This window comes from Hevea brasiliensis, chromosome 18, assembly GCF_030052815.1.
Source record: "Hevea brasiliensis isolate MT/VB/25A 57/8 chromosome 18, ASM3005281v1, whole genome shotgun sequence".
Taxonomy (NCBI): Eukaryota; Viridiplantae; Streptophyta; class Magnoliopsida; order Malpighiales; family Euphorbiaceae; genus Hevea; species Hevea brasiliensis.
The window spans coordinates 34,407,996-34,426,369 of record NC_079510.1 but is presented as its reverse complement, the minus strand read 5'-3'; the positions used below and the strand labels follow the sequence as shown (position 1 = coordinate 34,426,369).

Below are 18,374 nucleotides of genomic sequence, written 5' to 3'. Positions count from 1 at the left end.
CTTAAAGATAGGCTCAAGATTAAACATAAAAAACCTAATATGTAATAGGTACTTGACCCTATAACATGACCCAATTAGAATAAAGTCCAAAAATAGGATACTGTTGCAATAGTAAGAAACAGAGAGGATCTCCTAAGATTTTATCACCATACATGGCTTAGATACTGACCGAAAAACAAGGGAATCCGCTTAACTGATGTCTTTTTGGATCTTCATGGTATCAAGCAAACAATCTATGTTCAGGCTAAAGGAAATAAGACTCTTCAAAGCTTCATAGATCTGACGAAGGAAGGAGGTAGTATAGCTTAATGGCGATCCACTCATGCCTTACAAGTCAACAGCAAACTTGGCAAGAAACCATCATCTCTAAAGAAGTACTCCTCTCGCCATTTAACCTAAGAGAAATGTATTAAAGCTTGAAAATTTAGAGATATGCAATACACAACTAACACAATATAGAAAAGACATAGAAACACAAAGCAACTCATAAACCCTCAATGTTAAGCGAACTAGCTGCAAACCCAAGCCAAAAATACATATTTACAACCCAAAATCAAGGCCGGGAGGGAACCCACATCGGATCAGGGGAAGGGTGGCCTTCCCTTGCCTAGTGATAAGAATAAAGAAAAATGAGAGACAATTAACAGAGTTGTAACCTTTAGGAAAAGTTTGTTATTTTTTTTAGCTAAATTTTTTAATCAAAAGCTCTTATCCTCTTTGATCACATGTTCTACTTCTTGGTGTCTCATGTCAAAAGTGAACTTTTCTTTCTTTTTACTTCTCTCTAGTTCCTTTGGCAACTTTTTCAATTTTTTTTAATTCAATAAAGTTTGATGATCAAATAATGATTGATGGACTACACAATAAGACATAGTTATCTCCTTTTATTTTTTTTTTCTTCTTTTTAGGTATAAATACTTAATCAACTATGATTACAATTAAATTTAAACTCTATAACTCATTATTTTAAACGCAATTCTATTACAATTAAATCAAAACTTATTCATAACTTATTAAGTATATTTATCCTTAATTTGGAATTTAATATCAATCCTATCAATCTTTGAAAAAAAAATGCTATTTTATGCTTAAAAAATTAAGAAATAAATAAAAAGTTTTCTAATGAGTGCCTTTTAGAACAATGATTAATGATTTTAATTAAAGATGAAATATAATTAAACATGAAAATTTTATCATAATAATATCATACCATAGTGAAAAGTTAAAAAAAAAAATAGTCATTACATAATTGGTAATAAAGAGATAGATAAATTAATGAGTTTTAGTTTAGTGATCTTAAAAAATCTTTGAATCATAAAGATAGAATGATAACATATTATTTTATGTTGTATGAATTTTAAATATATTTTTATGGATTCAAATTGTAACCTAATTTAAAAATTTTGCATTATACACTTAATTAGAATAAAAAATGAAGTTTGTAGTGATATTAAGATATTAGAATTTGAGAATTTTAAGTGATTATATCTTTATCTTTAATTATAGTAGACCTTACATTATCTATTGTCTTAATCATGAAGGTAAATCTTATGGTAATTTTTTTTTTCTTTTCTATACTTATGTGATTGTGACTGCTTTGGATTTACCCGTCTGCTCCAACAAACCAGTCGGGGTAAGTAAGATCTACAAGCAAGGTTGCTGGAAAGTGGAAAATAAACAAGTTTGACTGCAACAAAGTCCAATATTGTTAATTCATGAGATACAACAATCAAGAAAGGACTAATTATTATAATAGTATTCTAAGCAGAGTTTTCATAATGACACCGCGTTCTATAATTAACACAAGCTCAATAAAGTAACCAAAATTCCATAACCCACATTCAGAAACTTCTTGGATTGGGTAAGAAATGACAAAGCAAACTAGTTTATTTGCCAAAAACAAAGCACAAGGGCCTGCTTTCAATTCTCCCATGGCGTCCAGTTCATCAGACAGGAAGAATTTTTTGTGGGGTGGTGATCTGCAATTTTGGCTGTGCCCAGTTGTCACTCCCTATGCTGCTTCTTGGCCATTTATCACACTTGCTCATGCTTGGTCTTCTGAGCTTTGGTTTCTTGTCAGTACATCAATGTCTCAAATAAATTAATTTTAGCATTTGATTTTAATTAAGATCATCAATTATGGGCATATTACTAGGCTTGATTGAATCTCATTGTTAGTTAAATAACACATATAAAATAAGTGAGACAGGACTCGGTAAGTTTTCCCCCTTAAAAAGACTTCACCAAATAAAGGAATTATATATAATTATATATGTATATGAGCTGGATTTTTCAACTCTGACCACAGACACAAGAAATTATACTATTCTACTTCTTTATTGCTAGTTGTTCACAGAAAGCATATGAAAACGAGTATTCTCTGTGTGTATTGCATTTGTATTACCCTTTGATTTGAAATCTCGTGTCAAGCTGAAATCTTGGATTCTGTTTCCACTCTGCTTCCACAGATCCAGAGTGAAGTCGAAACTATATAAAACAGATTATTCCTTGGTTTTGTTTTATCAAAGTTTTTCTTTCTCATCTACAATCATGTATGTCTCTCGTAACTGAATTCCCAATTCAAAGTATTGGTTCTGTTTCTAAATCTTGATATAGGTGTCAAGTTTTGCTTGGTTTCCTCTGTTCTGCTGTGGAATTTTGAGCTCCAGCTAAAAGAAAATGGCTCCAAACTCGGTTGTTGTCACCATGGAGAAGCCTAAAGACTTCTCTATAGTGCAAATCAATGCTTCAGATCCATCTTTGTTTCCTGAGAAACGAAAGGCTGCAAGTGCCAAGCAATTCACATGGGTTCTTCTCCTCAAAGCTTATAAAGTTCTTACTTGCGTTTCATGGTTTGCTATGGCTTTTAAATCCATTTTTATTTCAATCAAGAAACGCATTGCTTCATCTGAAATGAGCGAAGAGGAGCCTAGAAGCAGAGGAAGGTTGTATAGATTTATCAAAGCATTTCTTGCTATATCAATAGTAGCTTTGGTCATAGAAGTTATTGCACATTTTAAGAAATGGAGCTTGAATCTGATAAATCCATGGGAGATTCAGGGTCTGGTGCAATGGTCTTACATGGCTTGGTTGTCATTTAGAGTTGATTACATTGCTCCTTTGGTGATAACACTTTCCAAATTCTGTACTGTGCTATTCCTGATTCAATCTCTGGACCGGCTAGTTCTGTGTCTTGGATGCTTCTGGATTAAGTACAAGAAGTTGAAGCCTGAGATAAATGATGAGGCTTATGACATTGAGGATCCTTCAACTTTTCCAATGGTTCTCGTTCAGATTCCAATGTGCAATGAGAGAGAGGTAAATAAAAAACTAAACTAAAACTTGCTCACAGACTTTAGCTTATTGCTTTCTCGATCTGATATTGGAAATTCGCATTGTTTTTAGGTGTATGCACAATCCATTTCTGCAGCCTGTCAGCTTGATTGGCCAAGGGACAGATTGTTAATTCAAGTCCTAGATGATTCTGATGATGGAAATGTGCAGCTCCTAATCAAAGACGAAGTTTCTTCCTGGCGTCAGAAAGGAATCAATATAATCTACAGACATAGATTAATCAGAACAGGATATAAAGCGGGCAATCTTAAGTCAGCAATGGGATGTGACTATGTCCAGGACTATGAATTCGTCGCCATATTTGATGCAGACTTCCAGCCCAATCCAGATTTTCTCAAGCAAACAATTCCTCACTTCAAGGTAACATCTAGTGTACAATCAAAAGTCAGAATTCATTCCTAATGATCTTAAAGACAGTGAATCTCATAACTATATTGTGATGATGTATGACAGGGGAATCCTGACTTGGGTCTAGTTCAGGCCCGCTGGTCATTCGTGAACAAGGATGAGAACTTGCTCACAAGGCTCCAAAACATCAATCTTTGCTTCCATTTTGAAGTGGAACAACAAGTAAATGGTGCTTTTCTCAATTTCTTTGGGTTCAATGGAACAGCAGGTGTGTGGAGAATTAAGGCTTTAGAGGATTCAGGAGGGTGGCTTGAGAGAACAACCGTTGAGGATATGGACATTGCTGTTCGAGCACACTTAAATGGATGGAAATTCATCTTCCTCAATGATGTGAAAGTGCTCTGTGAGTTGCCTGAATCTTATGAAGCTTACAAGAAACAGCAGCATCGCTGGCATTCTGGTCCTATGCAACTGTTCCGCTTGTGCCTTCCTGCTATAATCACTTCCAAGGTTTGCATGATTTCCTGATCAAACAATTGCTTTAATTGGCTCTACATTTGCAAATTTTAGACAATTGATTTTGATTATTTTATGTTCTTTGCAGATATCAAAGTGGAAGAAGGCAAATCTTATATTTCTTTTCTTTCTTTTGAGGAAACTCATACTTCCCTTTTACTCATTCACACTGTTCTGTATCATACTTCCATTGACCATGTTCATACCAGAGGCAGAGCTACCTCTTTGGGTGATTTGTTATATACCCATTTTCATGTCCTTCTTGAACATTCTTCCTGCCCCAAAATCCTTCCCTTTCTTGGTTCCATACCTGCTCTTTGAGAACACTATGTCCGTAACAAAGTTCAATGCCATGGTATCTGGACTATTTCAGCTTGGAAGCGCTTATGAATGGGTTGTGACAAAGAAGACGGGAAGATCATCAGAATCTGATTTATTAGCTTTGGCTGAGAGGGAATCAAAATCTTCAAACGAAGAGAAAATCCTTAGGAGGCACTCAGAGTCTGGTTTGGAATTGCTAAGTAAACTCCATGAACAAGAAGCACCTCGTGTAAAAAAGAGAAATAGGCTTTACAGGAAGGAACTTGCACTTGCTTTTCTTCTGCTAACTGCAGCAGCAAGAAGCCTGTTATCTGCCCATGGAGTTCATTTCTACTACTTGCTGTTCCAAGGTTTATCTTTTCTAGTTGTTGGCTTGGACTTGATTGGTGAGCAGGTAAGCTGAGAAGTAGCTAGCACACACGATTTCCCAGATTAAGCCTGAAGCTAAATCATTTGGGTGTTTATAAAGAATCAGAAGCCAAAAAAAAAAAAAAATCCAGTGATCAAGCAAACAACTTTCGCTGGAGCTGGTTTACATCACAGATAGGAGACGTTGATATAATGCTACTGGAATTACTTGGCAAAAGTTAAGGTTGAGAAGAGTTAGTTTGTACAATATCCATGTATGTTACCATGTATGAATAATTAACGAGGAGCCAATATAAAGACTATATTTTCATTTTTTTTTAATTATTTTGGAATAAAATAATAAATGAAATATTCAAATTGAGATTCGTATGTTTTTTTTTTTATTTTAATTATATATACATCTTAATTTATTTTACGCAAATCTTAATATAAAGATTTTTAAGTTCATGTTTTATGTTAATTTGAATTTATATTAAATATAATTTTTTTAAAAATTGTATTATTTTTTATATTTTATTTAGAGGAGTGTCAGCAAATTTTATTTTTTAAATAAAGTAATAAAAAATAAAGCATTAAAATTGCATAAATTCAATAATTTGATGGGTAAAAAAAGAGTTTTAGACTTATTACTTTAAAAATTATACCTTACTTTCAAAATGAGTATTAAGCTCATTTAAGTTGTTGGCATAGATAGTTGGTAAAGAAAGGATGAATCATTACGATAATAGTCTTTTTACTTGCTGAAGAGTAAATTTAAAATTTAAAATAAGTAAATAAATATGATTATTTTAAATAATTTTTTTAATTTATAAATAAAATCATAATTATTAAGGAGTTATTGAACTCAAATCTTTAAGATCTAGATTTTAATTTGATTTAAATTCAAAGTTATTACTTTTTTTATTTTAGAGAAATTAATTAATTAGTTCATATATTTTCAAAAACATATTAATTAGTCAGTATGATTTAGTTTTATTAACTTTTTAATTTTTATAATTTTTTTATACTCAAATTGTCTTGACCTTCTCTTATTTATTTTTTTTTATCCTCTCTTATTTTTCTTCTTGCGTTTTTTACCCTCTTTTATTCAATGTTATAATTAAAAAAAAATTTATTTTCCAATAGTGAAAACACAATTGATATTCAAGAAATCTAATGAAAATATATGAATAATTTTTAAAAAATACAAATTCATATTTAATCTCAATATAATAAATTTTTCATTTTCATTTTCATTCAATAATATATTTTTTAAAATAATGTGTTTTTCAAAATTTAAGACCTACTAATTAGTTTCATTTTTTAAAAAACAGATAAAATCTAACTCAACTCAAAATAAGTTCAAGAGGAAAAGATTTATCCAAGTTTTATATATAGTTTGAACACTTCATCTAAATTAATGTAGGACAATATATTCCTTATGTCCTGGTATGAACATTTAAAACTTAAAAATTACAGGCAAACATATTTATGAGTGGCCCAATATTAAAATTGAATTGGTTTGATACTAAAGGTAGCTCAAAGGAAAGAGGTTTTGGGTAAAATTAGATTCAATCTATCTTCTCTGTATTCACTAAAATAAAAGAATTAGATAGTAAAATTTTTTTAAAATATAAAAACTAACTCATTAATTTAACTAACTCATTAGTTTTATTAAAATAAAAAAATTAAATAATAATTCAATTTACATCAAAATTGAATGGCTAATATAAAATTTGATAAAGAAATTAAATATATAAAAAAGTAAAATACAACGCCAATATAAATTTTATTTAAATATATAATTAAATAATTAATTTTATAAAATATAAAAATTAAATAGTAATTTTTATAAATTTAAATTGGAGGAAAGTAATTTCTGTGATTATCTTATCCTTTCCCATCGTAACGCTGCAAGTTCGGAAAACGGGGTGATAGCCATACGGCATCGTTTATAAACAAAAATCTAAGAGTCATATCTTGGATGAACTGTAAGTCTGCAGCTAGGGAAACAGTTGGGTTGCGGTTTATGACAAGTCCAATTTTCAGCGCTCAAACAATTAATTTCATACTTTTTTTATACCACCCCAAGGCCAATTAAGTAGAGGTATTTGATTTATTTGGTTGAAAATTTTCATTTCCTTCCCTTACATGTCTTTTTGCTGTTTTGTTTGATCTTCTTGCTCCGAGCAAGTGGAATGGTGGTCAGTTATTTGATGAATTCTTGCTTATTTGTTTAATTGATCTTCTAAAGAAAGCCCAGTATTTTATGCTTGATACCCAATTTTAGTATTTCATTACTATGTAAGCTATGTTACCCACTTTTCATTACATAATCTCTTCCCATTTTGATGGCTGCTAGATTGCATTTATTTTATTGATTGTAAGATTTGGGTGAGGTATCATATATACCCACAAGCCCACAAGGTTTTTGTCCACTTTGTGCTTTGAATTTGATCTCCTTGTAGTAATGTGTTGGAAGATGGTTGTAAGATTTGGGTGAGGTATCATATATACCCACAAGCCCACAAGGTTTTTGTCCACTTTGTGCTTTGAATTTGATCTCCTTGTAGTAATGTGTTGGAAGATGGTTGTAAGATTTGGATGGTATCATATATACCCACAAGCCCACAAGATTTTTGTGTTCTTTATGCTTTGAATTTGATCTAATTGTATTGGAAATTATGTGTTTTAAAGGTTGATATTTGTTAGAAGAATAAGTTCCTGTCAATGAGGTTCTTCTTATTTTTGTAATTATTATGATGTAACTTGTGTGCTGTAATTAATCTGCTTCTTTGACAATATTATGATGTTAGTTTTTGATACTGCAGTTTGATTGCTGTTGAACAGGAGCTGATGTTGTTGACAGGTGTTACCACTTCTTTCAATTATTTGCTTCCTCAATTTTCAGCTGCAGCTAATTCCGCTGCCCCAAGTTTAATTTTTCGCTCAAATCTCTTCAAAGCATCAAATACCCTTAGAACAGGAAGATTTGCTTTCTCTCTTGCTAAGAAACGCTCAAAACGTTGTACCTGTGTGATTGAGTCAAATTGGGCCTCAGCCTCAGAAAAATTACAGGGAGTTTGGGAAGATCCTGATGATGGCAGTGACAGTGATTATGATGAAGAAGATGAAGAAGAGGAAGAAAATGACTTGGATTATGAGAGTGATTGGGAGCAAGAAACAGCTGCCACATCTACTACTAGCTCAGTCGATAATTCCACAGAAAACAGTTATGAGGAGGATCTTGTGAAGGGTGCCCCTTTTATCCTTTGTTCCTTTTCATTATCTTATTTTCCCGTTTTCTAAATTTATTCCTTTAATCAATCATCAAAAAATGGAGAGAAGAAAAAGGAACATGAATTTAAGATGATCTTATGATACTAAATTCTCTTACTAGTGTCTATACATTCACATTCATTTAGTTGACTCAGGCTTATTTGATGTTTAAATTCTTTTACTATAGTGTCCATGATCATTAGTTACAAATTTATCAGTATCATTATAATCAATGACTTGAATCTCTAACTATGAGTCACAACATTAGGTACTCATTTGTTCCCAAAGAAAAAAAAATGCATGAGCAGGTAGGTTAAAATTAGATAAATGGAAGAAAAATATGGATAAGTCAGCCTGTGCAATGCTGCTTAAAAATGGCTCACATGATTGATGATCTGACCTGATAATTGCTTGTCAGCTGGATAGGATTATGTCCATTATGTCTAGTTGCCCTTCTCGTGGACAAGTATTATTCACAATTTCTTCTTGTGGGCTAAATCAGACTTGGCTTTTTTTGAGCTCTTCTAAGTTCTATTTCAGGATTTGATCAAGTTCATTAGAAACATGAGTACCAACTAACCCAAGTGATCAATTGTTAGTTAGATTTCCACACTAAAGTGGAATATGTTAAACTTAGTGTGGATTAAGTTTTCACATTGACATGGATTAACATTGGCACCTAGTTTTACTGCTAGCAATTTCACTTATATAATTGCTCACCACCAGAGCAATAAAGTTGATGTTTTTTTTCCTGCAGAGGTTGAACAGCTTTTAGGACCAGAAGAAAGAGCAATTTTGCGGCAGAATGCAACTTACAACCTGGACAAAATATCAACAGTAAGTTGTGAGAACTTTAAGAAGCTTCTTTATCTCTAATGTGAGGCCTCATCTTTTAATCCATGGATGTATTATAATGTTGGCTTTCTTGCTGGATTGTGCTTTTAGCAGTTCAGTTTTTTACTAAAAGGAACACTATTATTGAAATTTGACTTGGCCAGCTTATTAGCTGTGAAAAAGGCATGCATGCCTTTTTTGGACTTGCCAAAGTGCTGATTTTCTTGATTATTATGTTCTTATACCTCCATTATTCAGGAAAAATGGAAGCCACTCCAGACCCTTGCTCTATCTGGACAGATACACTCTATGGACAAGCTTCTAGAAGATGGACTCAGTATTGACAGTGTTGATAAGGTGAATTTTATCACTACTAGTATTCATGCTCTATCTTTATATGTGCTACTTATTCATCTTGAGCAATAAATATTAAGTTGAAATTCTCAAATAGGACGGTCTTACGGCCCTGCATAAAGCAATTATCGGTAAAAAGGAGTCTGTAATTAGTCATCTTTTAAGAAAAGGTGCAAGCCCTCATGTCAGAGATCCGGTGAGGATGAAATTTCAGATAACAAGCTTGCTTTCCTCTCTTTTTATTGGTTGTTGGTATATCTAAGTGCTTGTCCATTTATCCTAGTAACAGGATGGTGCTAGCCCTCTGCATTATGCGGTTCAAGTTGCTGCTATGCAAACTGTGAAGTTATTGGTCAAATACAAGGTTGATGTAAATGTTGCAGATAATGTATGTATAGTTCCAAAGCTGTTTTAATCTCTTTGTTCTGCTGCTATGCTTAGTTTTGAACATGTCCTTGAACTTTCTTACAGGAAGGCTGGACACCGTTGCACATTGCAGTGCAAAGTAGAAACAGAGATATAGTTAAAGTTTTGTTAGTGAATGGTGCAGATAAGAACAGACGAAATAAGGTAAACATATATAACTGTGCAATGGACCGTGAAGTTATAGTTGGGAAACTGATACTGTTGACTTTACACACATTCAGGATGGAATGACACCCCTGGATCTTTGCTTATGTTATGGAAAAGACTTCAAGTCATATGACCTTGCCAAGTTAGTGAAGATTGTACCAGCTAACAGGGATCTTTGATGGGCATTCCACAACCACAACTTTAAGATCAAATGTATAGTCAAAAGTTCATTTGAAACTGTGCTCTGCTTTTCAGAATGCATGAAACAATCTTTGAACCTGTTGTTTCTTAGTGGATTTGTTATCCATTATACAGGAGCACTTTTGGTTCACAACTTCTTGCGCACCATTCAAACCTGTTGAGTCTCTTGGGAACCCATGTATTGCAGCTCATTGGCGAGTTAATCCTTGGGAAGATGTGCTATTTTTCTTGTCAGTGACACAGGCTCATAGAGGCCTTTTGGAATGGCCAATGCTGCTAGTGATGATCATTTGTGAATGTTTAGTGACTGGCATCGCTGGGTGTATGGCATCATATCAAAACTTATTACATCTCCCAGCAACAAAAGCACCCAGTTAGGTCGGTAGAATAATTCCAAGTCGTTTATAGTGCGCATGAGTCTGTACTTGTGGGCATGCCAGGAGAAAAATATTTTTACTGGCTGCATCAATGATGTTTGGTGAAACACCTGTTTGCGTTTTCCTAATCACATTTTGTTGTGTGAAGTACTCTGTTATATCCCAAAAGAAGTAGCAGTCTTTTCTTCCCTTCTCTGTTCCATGTAAATCTTGGGAGAAGGTATGCCAGCACAAATTCTTTTTAAACTTTCATAAGTTGTTTTTTTTTTTTAAATTTTTGTTACAATTGGCTCTAAGCGAGATTTGAATTTAAGATCTCATAATTTTAAAAACTATTTCAATACTACTTACTTAAAGTTCATTGTAGAGCATAATAAAATATGATACAATCAATTTTTCTATTTAAATTCAATATAAAATTTAATTATATTGCATTACGACTTACTAAAAGTAGCACTTTTGTTCAACTAAAAAGGAAACTAGAAAGTTTATCATGAAAGGTTTCAGATCCATCTGACTTTTAAGAATATATTTATTCCAATTCTTAAATAGAGTAGCTAGTTTTCTTTCCAGCCAACCTTGGACTTGTTTATCCTACAAATGATTACAAGTGACTGCAAATCCTTTCAGGCTTTCCGATTCACGCTCTATGCTTCAGGGGTTCCTTTTCTTCTGTGTCATCCTCAGCACCTCTGTATTTATACCACTTAGCACAGACTAGAAAATACACGAAGTTAAGAATCCCCATTCCACAAATCATGTAATAAAAGTAATCCAATTTCCCCTTGTTAAGATCCTCAGCCAACCAATCTCCAGTTTTTGTACCGGAAGTAATATGGTGGACTATAGACACAAGGAAACCACTTAGATAACTTGAGACTGCAAAGTTGGCAAAGAAGAATGACTGAGCAATACTCCTCATATTTTCTGGGAATTGCTTGTAGTAAAACTCAGTCTGGGCAACATAACAGAAACCCTCAGCTAGTCCTGCAAGTGCAAGCTGAGGCACTAGCCACAAACTAGACATTGATGATATAGAGCCTCCTTTTGGTGCAATTCCAACGGCTGGTCTAGTAAATGCAAGTTTCTTTCTGTGTTCTTCAACCAATCCAGAAACCAGCATACAAAGAATTGAAAGAACAATTCCAATCCCCATTCTTTGGAGTAATGTGAATCCTCCTTCTTTACCAGTGAGATTTCGAAGATATGGAACCAGAATTCGGTCATAGATGGGAATCCAAATGGTGAGGGTTAGCATAGTAAATATTATATATGTAGCTGCAGGCACCTTAAAACCACCAGTACCTAGACTTCTGTCCAGCTGAAGGGCTTGGAGAACTACATAAGTTTGTTGTTGGATCATAGGAATATTAAATGTTATGGCTGAAGCCCATATGGGAACTACCCTCACCCAACATTTGACTTCTTCAACTTGTTGGATGCTACAGAGCCTCCACGGATCGGTAGCTGATCCATCCGAGTTTATTTCGTTTTCGCTGGTAATGATTGCTGCCTTGTCAAGGAACCTGAAGTTGTAAACAAAATATTAGACTCACACTTGGCTGATATGGTACAAAAATACGAGTGATAATGAGATTATTCTCACCTAAATTGACTGGTATGAGGAAGCTTGGAGTTGGTAAATTTAGGAGGAAAATAGTTGAAAAGAGCAAAAGCTGGATTTTCAGGAAGCTTCAGCCCTCTCTTCTTTACAGAAGCCACAAGTACTTGAGCTACACTGGTTAAAGGACTACCCTGAGGTTTCACTATAACATAAATTTTTGTTCCCAAAAAGAAGAGAACACAAGAAAGGAACATTAGAAATGCAGGAATGGCCAACCCAATAGCCCAACTAACATCTGATTGCACAAAGACAATAACAGTCACAGATACCATCACTGCAAACGTGTAGGTGAGGTAGTACCAATTGAAGAAACTACTGATGCCCTTCTTGCCAGATTCAGTGTTGGGATTGAATTGGTCAGCACCAAAGGCTAGGTTGCAGGGTCTGATGCCACCAGCTCCAATGACTAAGAATCCAAAAGCACTTAGCAGGAAAGCAAATTGCCAAGCTGTTGGCCCCACACACTTGCTACTCTCTCCTGGTGCACAATTTGGCGGATGCAGATTGGAAATTGCTGCTGTTAACATTAACACCAACATCCCCTGAACACACAGGACAATTAATTACCAGGGTAGATAAAAATGGTTTCCCATTTTGAAAACAAAAACTAATTTAGTGAGACTGGTTAATTATTCATATATATTTTTTAATGTGATATTGCGAATACATGCATGAGCTTTCCTTGCATCTGATAAGAGAATGCTTGCCTTGAGCTCATGCGTTTTCCAAATAATTTCTGTTCTATAAATTATATAGATTTTTCTTAAAATATTATTTTGTATATATTAATATGCAATTTGCTATCCTGTTGCAACAACATCAATAAAAGCACACATTCTCCAGCATTTCTAGCATAGATCTACTTTAACAACAGCATAATTATTGATCTAATATTTATAATTCAATCCGATTCACAGATGTAATTATTTAGAAATGGTTGTTGCAATTTTTTAGAGTTCAAATCTTATCAATCATCTCTCTTGGTGGGTGATCGGTGAACTTTACTGTAATCCCTATAAGATTGCAATTTGTATATATATCTTGAGTGTATGGAAATGGGTTAATGTCAAATTATTGTTTACTTGATGCATGGACTGGAAGAACTGATGAAAAGTCAATAACTAGCAAGAGCAAGTAATAAAAGCCAAAAAGTACCAAGAAAGAGGCTACAGAAGCAAAAGCCAAAGACTTGTAACGTCCAAAATAGGTATCAGAGAGGAAAGCTCCAGCCAAAGTAGCTATACTAGCAGTTCCATTGAAGAGGTTGAGAAAGGTGGTGGCTGTGACGCTCTTCATGTTGAAAACTGTGGTCAGATACACCACCAGGTTGGTGTAAGAGCCCACGGTGCCAAGCTTCTCAAACGTCTCATTCCCTACAAGTTACCGCAAACTTTTATACACATGCACACACGCAGTGATAATATATATAGAACATGATTACTTACCAATGATATAAGGCATGGCTTTAATTCCTGAGTAATTGATGACTTCTTCTGCAGGCTCATCATTTGTAGCAGTTTTGTCCTCCTTCTTGTTCTCCATGGATGTTCTACAGGAGAAGGTGGCTTTGTGGGTTGTGTTAAGAAGTTTCATATGAAAACAAAACTTTTGTAAGCTTTATTTATATTATAATGTTGCAGTTACTGTATACCGAGTTAAGGAATCTTTCTTCTTTGTTTGTTTCCCCGTATATTAAGTTCTGAAAGTCTTTCTTTAAGAAATATGTGGTGGTCCAGAAAGTACAAAAACTTTCTTTTCAGATGAAAATTAAAAAAAAATATTTAAAATAATTTTGCAAAATAAATTCATGATAAGAAATAATTAAAGTATTATTGTATTTTACTGCATACTAATTCTTTAAAAGATAATGACGAGGATTAATCTGAATTTTATTTAAATTTACTTTATAATAAAGTGGATTCTTGGTTAAAATTGATGGCTCAAATAAAAAAAATAATAATAAGAAATCAATGAATTTTATTTTAATGGTATTGAAGTAGTTTAAAACTTTAAAGTTTTGAGTTTAAATTTTAATTAAATTATAAATAAATGAGTCTTAGTGTATATTTTATGTTTTATATTTATGACAGATCGAGATTAGGCATAAAAAATTTAAAATATTTTTCTTAGTTCATTATAAATTTAAAATATAAATATATAATACTTATGTATTTAATAAGTAAACCTCATAACATATATTTTATATCTCAAGTTTACGGTAAATTGAATCTAAGAAAAAAAATTATGAAAAAAATAATCCCATACTAGCAAACAAATAAACTATAGCTAGGGAAGGATGAATTTAAAAAACAGAGTTGGTCATGGTCAAGAAAAAGAAAGACTTGTTGGAGCTAATGACGCAAATGTCTTCATTGTATTATCAAATACAGTATTTGATATGGTTGGCTCAAGTTAGGTCTTTAGCAAAAACCAATCGAATTTTTTCACTCCTAACTATGAAAGATTATTGAGATTTTTGGTGCAAACTACAAGCAAGAAACTCAATATAAAATCACGAGAAAAATTATTTGCCTGAGAGATTACTAAGATTTTCTCTCCTTAATTATTTTGTGAGATTTCTAGAATGATCAACGGTAAGTATTTTTCATTGATAGTTCTCCTTTTTTTTTTTTTTACTTTTTACATTTTTTATTATATTTATTTATGTTTTTTTAATATTCTTTAAGTTTATATTTTTTTAAAATAAATTTATATTTGTTATCGGTTCATACGGAGTTTATCTCTTCCTTTAAGAGGATTTTTATTATCTCCTCTTTTATGAAAATTTGATATTTATTTCTTTGTGAAAATTTATTATTTCAGATCCAATGCAAAAGTATATTTTCACGTGTTTATCATTATTATTTAGTTGAGTGTAATTATATGAAATATAAATTTACTCTTTACGAGTATATTAAAGTAGAATATTGATAGATTACCACCTAGTGCTGTATACCTCCTGTCAAATAGTCAATTCAAATGCTTTGTTAACACGATAAGGTCATTCAAACAAAATAATTATTATTATATTTTGTATAATTAGTTTATCTTTATTTTTTATATAAAATTATAATAGTATTAAATTTTATACTTTAAATTTATATTGTCTCCATTTAATGAAGTTTTTTTATTTTGTAAAAAAAATTATGGACAAGAATTTCTAAAAAAATAATAATAAAAGAGAAGGTGAAGATCACTATAATTTTATAAAAACTGAATCTCTTTAAATTTAGACATTTGTGGTCTCTCTTGAGGTGGTTGCAACGATAATGCTCCACTTCCTTCAAGTTGACAAATTTCTTTTTACTCATTTCTTAAATACTTATATATAATCTACATTTGATCTTAAAAAGCTGGATTTTTCTCATTTCTTTTCTTCCTCTTCCATTCCCTCTCTTCACTCACCCTTCTGGCCTTTTCTTTTCTTTCTTTTTTTTTTTTTTTTTAAGCAGTTACTGATTAAATTTTACACATGATAGTTCCCATCTCTTTTTCTATTTTAGATGTTTTAGTTTTGCTCGGCTTTATACCAATAATAATCAGATTTACTTACCTTTTTCCAAGTAAATTTGTATTTATTGTCCCAACAATAAATATTAGAATGAGCAGTAAAAAAAATTTTGCAAAGACATTAACTTTTTTTTAAAATAAAATTAACATATAGTAAATATAAATAATTGCTATTAATGGTACATAAAAAAAATATGATAGAAATTATTGTTACCATTATAAATTTTTCACATCAATAATTATTCTCGTCAATTTTTTTTTTGTGCATCAACCGCAATTTTATTGCAAATTATCCATGACTAAAATTTTATAACAGCGACATGTAGCAATTCATATATTATTACCATAAACTTATAACAATAAATTTTATATGTTTGGCAGTAAAAAATTTTTATACTAAGGCCTTGTTGGACAATATTAGCTGTTTTAATAAATGTTAGTTATTTTAATAATTGTAAGTTATTTTATTAGCTATTAGTTGTTAGCTATTTATATAGTTATTAAAGTAGAAGTTTTTAGTAAAAATAAATGTTGGATTAGCTATTAAATGTAAAAACAGTAATATAATCTTATTGGTTTAGTCAAAACAGTCCCTTAACCTCTAAAAGTTATGAGTCTTAGCTTTTCATGAACCACTCCTTAATCTCTAAATACTAATATAAATATTATGCTACTAAATAGTATAAATAAGAAATATATAAATTTTATATTATGCTACCAAATAGTATAAATAAGAGAAGTAGTTAAAATACTAAATACTACCATCACGACTTAAATTCTGGGCCGGACCGGCATTAAGATTTGAGTTAGCGTAAGGTCTCCAAAGCCTGTAGTAAGCCTAACTATTCTCTAGCCCAACCTTAAAGCTCATATCCAAGCCCATTTTTAAGAAATTAACTGGATAGAGTCCGGCTATAAACTGGACTATCCAATGGAAAGTTTTTAGTTCGCCGGACCTGTGATTCCATTATATATATATGGGGAGTTCGGCTCTTCCTCACAATCTACAATCATTTAGTTTAATCAAATGGGAGCTCAACTCCCTCATCTAACACATATGTCCATCTCATTCAACCATACATGCATAATATTAAGTTTACAACCTTAATTAATAATCTTTTACAGCCTCAAATCAATAAAATATTTCTAGCATGTGGAGTTTTAGAGTTTAAATCAATAACATAATATAAATATAAATACACCGCCTAGTAGACTTGCGAGGAAAAAAGCAGGTAAGTCACAAAAAAAATCCCTCCTGTAGCCTAGAAAAAAAAAATAGTGAACAGGAGTGAGCGTTTTATTCATAGAGTAAGATATTGATTTTACATACAATTTCTATAATTATCCAAGTCTAGTACATTTCTATGAATGAAACACAACATTTTTACACAATTTAAACGAGTCAAGTCATATTCACACCAAAGGCAATATGGAGCACTCACACACCCATATATCAAATCCATACTCACACACATATATATATGGGAGCTGATCCCCTACACAGCTCTCTTAGCTTCAACCTCTGTCAGCGAGATCAACTCAAAATCGGACTTTCTCTTAATATCCAAATGTGAGGGCCAGTGAGATCAACTTGAGTAGTGCGTACCTCGACTTATCCATAATAAGGATTGAGTCCCAACGAGTCAAGCTCTAGCCTCATTTACCCGTCCTACCCATATCCATACACACACCACATGCATACCAACTCACACACGCAGCTCCAGATTGCCATAAAGTAACAACCACAGTAATTTCATCAATATAAATGCAATACAAGGGGTGCCTAGCAAATAACTATGCACATATATTTATAAGTAATGCATGGACATGCCTTGAATATATAATAATATTGAAATTATAAATAAAATCAATATCTACTCACCAATTAATCAAAAGTCACTACAGCGACTAGGCGGAGGAGGAAGGCTGACCTAGCTCACCAAAAAATTATATCACAAATTTATCAATATTTATTTAAAGCAAAACTTTAAAGAATTAAAGGACATCCTAAATTTTGCCAAAACTTCGACAGAGTTCCCTCTATACCTAGGACCTACTCAACCTGCAAAATGATCCAAGTAACACTTGTAAATCACATCTTCCATATTCACATCTTATCAACATCATATAGCCCCTTCTGAGCCCTCCAAAATAGGCAATACTCACAAAATTAAAAAATTACATTTTAGTCCCTAAAACTAACATTTTATAAAAAAATTATTCAAATGAGCTCTAAAATTTCTAAAATTTTGTCCCGCGGTTGTTAACAATATTATAAAGATAATGCAAAAAGAATTGAAATTTTATGACTACCCATGAATATTTTATAGATTTTTATTCTAAATCTTTAGAGTTTGAGTTTACCTACGCTAATTCTGACACTTGAAACGCGTTCGAGGTGTCTAAAAACGGTGGGGTATGCTATAAGTTCAACCCAATTCTGAAGCGACTCTAGTAGCTTGTCTGTCTGGCTCGAAATTGCAGATCTCGGTGACAGTCAAATTTCTGTGAAATGAAAGTACCTATGCGAAACCCACAACATTAGGGGTTAGAATAAAATTGTTACAAAATTAAATAAACTCATTTGAAACTCGAAAAAACACTGCAAATTCCGTGAGACCCACCGAATTTTCAGTATTGAAAAATTTTGAAATTTATATTAATATGAAACTCTCGTTGAGTGGAGCACGCCGGTACTCTCAGAATCTTCATGGAGCTCCCGGTTTGTGAGAAAT

General features: G+C 32.4%; 3 protein-coding genes across 7 annotated transcripts; 2 read left to right on the top strand and 1 right to left on the bottom strand.

Moving 5' to 3' along the window:
* Positions 1-2,066: 2,066 nt before the first annotated feature.
* On the top strand, positions 2,067-5,229 carry LOC110659230 (xyloglucan glycosyltransferase 4). The gene is made up of 4 exons (XM_021817094.2): positions 2,067-3,318; positions 3,406-3,714; positions 3,808-4,212; positions 4,307-5,229. The coding sequence occupies exons 1-4, from the start codon at positions 2,680-2,682 to the stop codon at positions 4,940-4,942; spliced, it is 1,989 nt and encodes a 662-aa protein (XP_021672786.2). The 5' UTR covers positions 2,067-2,679; the 3' UTR covers positions 4,943-5,229.
* A 1,668-nt stretch (positions 5,230-6,897) lies between these two features.
* Positions 6,898-10,751, top strand: LOC110659228 (ankyrin repeat domain-containing protein EMB506, chloroplastic). 5 transcript variants are annotated; one of them, XM_021817091.2, is made up of 9 exons: positions 6,898-6,994; positions 7,719-8,143; positions 8,924-9,003; positions 9,259-9,357; positions 9,452-9,550; positions 9,644-9,742; positions 9,826-9,924; positions 10,002-10,140; positions 10,243-10,751. In XM_021817091.2, exons 2-8 carry the CDS (start codon positions 7,744-7,746, stop codon positions 10,104-10,106), a joined length of 981 nt encoding a protein of 326 aa, XP_021672783.2. In that variant the 5' UTR covers positions 6,898-6,994; positions 7,719-7,743; the 3' UTR covers positions 10,107-10,140; positions 10,243-10,751. The 5 variants fall into 5 exon arrangements, with proteins under 5 accessions (XP_021672783.2, XP_021672784.2, XP_057996828.1 ...); XM_021817092.2 differs by having other exon boundaries at positions 6,937-6,994; positions 7,738-8,143; XM_058140845.1 differs by having other exon boundaries at positions 6,994-7,091.
* Positions 10,752-11,019: 268 nt separating this feature from the next.
* LOC110659229 (protein NRT1/ PTR FAMILY 2.11) lies at positions 11,020-13,739 on the bottom strand. Its single transcript, XM_021817093.2, has 4 exons — positions 13,575-13,739; positions 13,285-13,502; positions 12,112-12,671; positions 11,020-12,031 (listed from the first exon to the last, which is right to left on the bottom strand). The coding sequence occupies exons 1-4, from the start codon at positions 13,720-13,722 to the stop codon at positions 11,146-11,148; spliced, it is 1,812 nt and encodes a 603-aa protein (XP_021672785.2). The 5' UTR covers positions 13,723-13,739; the 3' UTR covers positions 11,020-11,145.
* Between the last annotated feature and the right edge of the window lie 4,635 nt (positions 13,740-18,374).

Coding starts and splice junctions, on each gene's coding strand:
- LOC110659229 (XM_021817093.2), bottom strand. CDS start 13,722: ATGAAACTTCTTAACACAACCCACAAAGCCACCTTCTCCTGTAGAACA. Junction 12,672..13,284: donor CTTCTGTAGCCTCTTTCTTG/GTACTTTTTGGC, acceptor CTGTGTGTTCAG/GGGATGTTGGTGTTAATGTT. Junction 12,032..12,111: donor CCTCATACCAGTCAATTTAG/GTGAGAATAATC, acceptor TTACAACTTCAG/GTTCCTTGACAAGGCAGCAA.
- LOC110659228 (XM_058140844.1), top strand. Junction 8,144..8,923: donor TGAGGAGGATCTTGTGAAGG/GTGCCCCTTTTA, acceptor TTTTTCCTGCAG/AGGTTGAACAGCTTTTAGGA. Junction 9,004..9,258: donor ACCTGGACAAAATATCAACA/GTAAGTTGTGAG, acceptor TCCATTATTCAG/GAAAAATGGAAGCCACTCCA.
- LOC110659230 (XM_021817094.2), top strand. CDS start 2,680: ATGGCTCCAAACTCGGTTGTTGTCACCATGGAGAAGCCTAAAGACTTC. Junction 3,715..3,807: donor AAACAATTCCTCACTTCAAG/GTAACATCTAGT, acceptor GATGTATGACAG/GGGAATCCTGACTTGGGTCT. Junction 4,213..4,306: donor CTGCTATAATCACTTCCAAG/GTTTGCATGATT, acceptor TGTTCTTTGCAG/ATATCAAAGTGGAAGAAGGC.